The following is a 4,329-nucleotide window of genomic DNA, read 5'->3' on the forward strand; positions in this document are numbered from 1 at the left end:
ATATATATATATATATATATATATATATGCATTGTATATATATGTACATTCTGGGAAAACATAAACATAACGTTTATATCCATAATACGTGTTGTTTTTTCTTGCTTTTTAGTGAGGTTCCTACCTTCTGCTGTTTTGTATAATAATTCCGGTTCTATCTTTAAAATACAATAATATTTATTTAACACAAGAAGAAGAGAAGCTTTGTTTTGTCTTGTAGCGGCAATCTATACTGGTACAACAACCATGATAAAATAAAGATCTTTGTTAATTTAGACGTTAATACTGTAATTATTTAATACTAATTTAAGACTCTTTAAAAAATTAATCGAATAATTAGCACAAAGTTAGTTTAATAATCATTTATACACCAATTTGTTTGCAACAGAGATAACGTGGTCAGCGCTTCCTGCGGCCGAAGAGGAAGAATGATGAGGGAAGACAACGATAAAGTAATATAGTTTAATTGTTTAAATTAAATTAATAGAGGGAAAATTTTATTTATTTTTAATTTAAGAAGAGAAATGCACCAGTAGACTGTTATTGAACAAAACTTGAATGCCTTCGTTAGAAACGGTCGAGCAAGAGAAACATAGAAAGAAGGTGTTAAGGGAGAAGAACGATTTTTTTAATGTTCTTCTTGCTGGGTTTATAAATACAAATGTATTTATTTAAATTAGTTTCTTTAAAATTCTTTTTTCATTGCAATTTACCGCTTAATCGCCGCCGCCTCCCCCACATGATCGTAGCTGCACATACACCTCAAGTTCAGACGGAGGCATTCTTGAACGGAATCTGAATGAGTTTTGAGTGTGTCTTTGTTTCTTCTTTGGTTTTAACGTATATTTGCATCTTAATTTCTTCTTCTTATTGGTTTTACTCCTTTTTAATTGCTCTTTTGCTCCCTGTGTTTCCGGGTTACGGCTGAGGGTTTCTGCTCAAGAACTTGCGCAACAAACAAAGGCTTCATTGAAGTGAAGCTGATCTCATGAACAATGACGGTTTCTTCAATTAAAAATGGAATGGATGAAGGCAACAATAGGCCTTCGAAACATATTGTTCTCGTTCTTGACTTCGGCTCCCAATTTTCTCGCCTGATAGTCAGAAGACTGCGCAGCATCGGCGTATACTCCGAGCTTCTATCATGTACTGCAACAGTTGAGGTGCCTATACACCCCAAATATCCAAACAGCAACAACAAAGCAATCATGCATAGAGCAGCAGCAGCAGCAGCAAGAGCAACAACTGATAGTGCTGCTGCTACTGGTGTTAATTCGAGATGTATGTATGTACAGGTTTGGCATTCAATTTGATTTCTTCTTCTTCTCTTCTGCATGTGGTGCTTTCAGGAGATTTCAGCAGCAAGACCTGCAGCAGTTGTGCTAAGCGGAGGCCCTGCATCTGTGTATGAAGCAGATGCCCCTCATATACGGCGCGATGTATGGAATTTGCTGCAGCAGAAACAAGTGCCGATGTTAGGCATTTGTTACGGTATGCAAGAAATTGTTTATCAGTTAGGAGGTAGAATAGTTGGTGAAGGGCCTCGAGAGTTCGGTAAGACAATGATATCTCTATGTCCTTTACCTGAAGATCCTTGTCTGATGGATGCTGCTGCTGCTGCTGCTGCTGCAACAGCAGCAACTCAAGCAGCAGATGCTGCAGCAGAAGCAACAGGAGACCCCTGGCAGGTACCTGCAGCGCATGCAGCAGCACCACCATCTCTAGGAGATCTTTTCTTTGGGGTTAAGGGCCCTGAAGTGCCTGTCTGGATGAGTCATGGTGATAAAGTAGAACAGCTCCCCTCTTCTTTCACTGTAAGAAACAAATGCATGCAAATATGCATGCAATCTGCATGCAAATGTGCATGCAAATGTGCATGCAATATGCGTGCAATATGCATGTAACATGCATGCATGCAATCTGCATGCACATTGCATGCATACATCTCCTCCCTTGCCTTTAGTCTACTTCATCCATATATGCATGTATGCATGCATGCATTGATCTAACGCCTTACTTCAGTGTATGTTATGCATTCATCCTTTATTTACGGTGCTATGCAGCTCAAGATACCGCATGCATGCATGCATGCATGCATTTTGTTTGTTTTAATATTTGATGTTGAGTGTTTGTCTTTTTGCGTTTTCTCCCTTGGGGTATTTGATGTGTTTGATGATATATATATAGAATAATTATTTTGTTAATAATTAGATAATAATTATTATAAACTGTTAATTATTATTTGTTGCTTATGCTGTATATACGCTCAGGCACTTGCATCAACATCTACCTGCCGATATGTTGCTGCTGCTTCTCCTTCTTTGGGTGTCTATACACTTCAATTTCACCCAGAAGTAACGCATTCAGCTTGTGGGGTGTCTCTTTTAACAAACTTTTTGCAGCGAGTTTGCCGCTTAGAGCTAACTTGGTGCATGCATTGGTTCTTACCGCAGCAGATAAAGCAGCTGCAGCAGCAAATCGGTAATAGGCCTGTTGTAGGAGCTCTATCAGGAGGGGTTGACTCAACTGTTGCTGCTGCGCTGCTGCACCGGGCTATCGGCAGCAACTTTCATGCTTTCTTCATCGATACGGGGCTGCTTAGGTAAGATATTTACTCCTTTATTCATCTGTCATACAGCTTATGCATTATTATTTATTTATTTATTTATGCGTTTGTTTATTTAGTGTTTAGTTATATACTGGACTACGTGTTGATGGGTGTAGCTAAAGGCCTTTGAATCGGCTGCTGCTGATCCTGCTGCATCTGCTGCTGCATCTGCTGCTGCATCTGCTGCATCTGCTGCTGCATCTGCTGCTGCGTCTGATGCTGCACACATGAGAATGCTTTGACCTGTAAACAAGCAAACTAAAACCTGATCAGAGGGTTTTGCATGTTGAGTATTTAGGGTTTAGGGTTTAGGGTTTAGGGTTTAGGGTTTTTAAATAGTATGTGTATGTGTATGTGTGTTTGTTTGTTTGCGTTGTACGATATTGTTACTGCATAGGAAGAATGAAGCAACAGAGACGATGCATGCATTAAAGCAGAGCTTTCCTAGTATATCTTTAGAGTGTATTGACGCAAGCTCTCGCTTCTTTGCTGCTTTAAAAGGTGTAACTGACCCCGAGAAGAAGAGAAAGATTATCGGCGGTTTGTTTATTGATGTCTTTGAGGAGGCAATACAAAAAAAAAATATTCCTGTTGAAGGCACCCTCCTCTTGCAAGTAATCGTAAACCCTAATCGTAAACCCTAATCGTAAACCCTAATCGTAAACCCTAATCGTAAACCCTAATCTTAAACCCTAATCTTAAATCCTTACCTTAAACCCTATTTATAAACACCAGTAAACCTTAATAATAAACCCTAATAATAAACCCTAATCCTAAACCCTAATAATAAACCCTAATATCATAAACCCAAATCGATGAATATTGTCGATTATAAGATAATAGTTTTATTACAATGGTAGACAGCAATATTATTGTTTTATGTGTATTGTTTGCTGTGCGTGTGGGGTGTATAGGGAACACTCTATCCAGATGTAATAGAGTCTGTTTCTTATAAAGGCCCCTCTACTACAATTAAAACTCATCATAATGTCGGTGGTTTACCGGAGAGAATGAAGTTGAAAGTCTTAGAACCTTTAAGAGATTTGTTTAAAGGTAATAACTTCTTTTGTTTAATAGTTTTATAGTTTTATTTTTAGGGTTTAGGGTTTAGATAGTTTATATAGTATTGTTATTTAATGTTGTTATTAAATATTAATATTATCGTTAAGTATTATTATTTAATATTGTCATTAAATATTATTATTTAATATTATTATTTAATATTGTCATTAAATATTATTATTTAATATTATTATTTAATATATTATTTGATATTATTATTAAATATTATTATTAAATACAAAAAATATTGTAGAACAGCGAGACCGAGAGAGAGAGAGAGAGTTAAAGACATGAACAGAGACAGAAACAGACAAAGAAAGAAAAAGAAGAAGGAAGAGACAGCGCAGAGACAGTTAAATAAACAAACAGAGTATGCGTTTTATTTGCATTTGTTTGTTAGTTGTGGGGTATAGGACATATATATATATATGCATATATGTATATATATATATATATATATATATTTACATTGTATGCATTTGCGTATATATATATATATATATTTATATATACATATATATACATGTATACGTATATAAATACATATATATATATGTGTATGTATACGTGTATATATATATATAATATACAATACACAATATACATATAAACAACATACATATAAATATATATATATATATATATATATATAAATATAT

General features: G+C 35.5%; 1 protein-coding gene across 1 annotated transcript; it reads left to right on the forward strand.

The window, feature by feature from the left end:
• Positions 1-995: 995 nt before the first annotated feature.
• On the forward strand, positions 996-3,693 carry EAH_00062370 (GMP synthase, putative; the record flags this gene model as incomplete). The annotated part of the gene is made up of 5 exons (XM_013393253.1): positions 996-1,100; positions 1,350-1,814; positions 2,271-2,602; positions 3,006-3,228; positions 3,523-3,693. 5 exons carry the CDS (start codon positions 996-998, stop codon positions 3,691-3,693), a joined length of 1,296 nt encoding a protein of 431 aa, XP_013248707.1.
• Between the last annotated feature and the right edge of the window lie 636 nt (positions 3,694-4,329).

This window comes from Eimeria acervulina, genomic scaffold, assembly GCF_000499425.1.
Source record: "Eimeria acervulina Houghton genomic scaffold, Eah_scaff1704, whole genome shotgun sequence".
Taxonomy (NCBI): domain Eukaryota; phylum Apicomplexa; class Conoidasida; order Eucoccidiorida; family Eimeriidae; genus Eimeria; species Eimeria acervulina.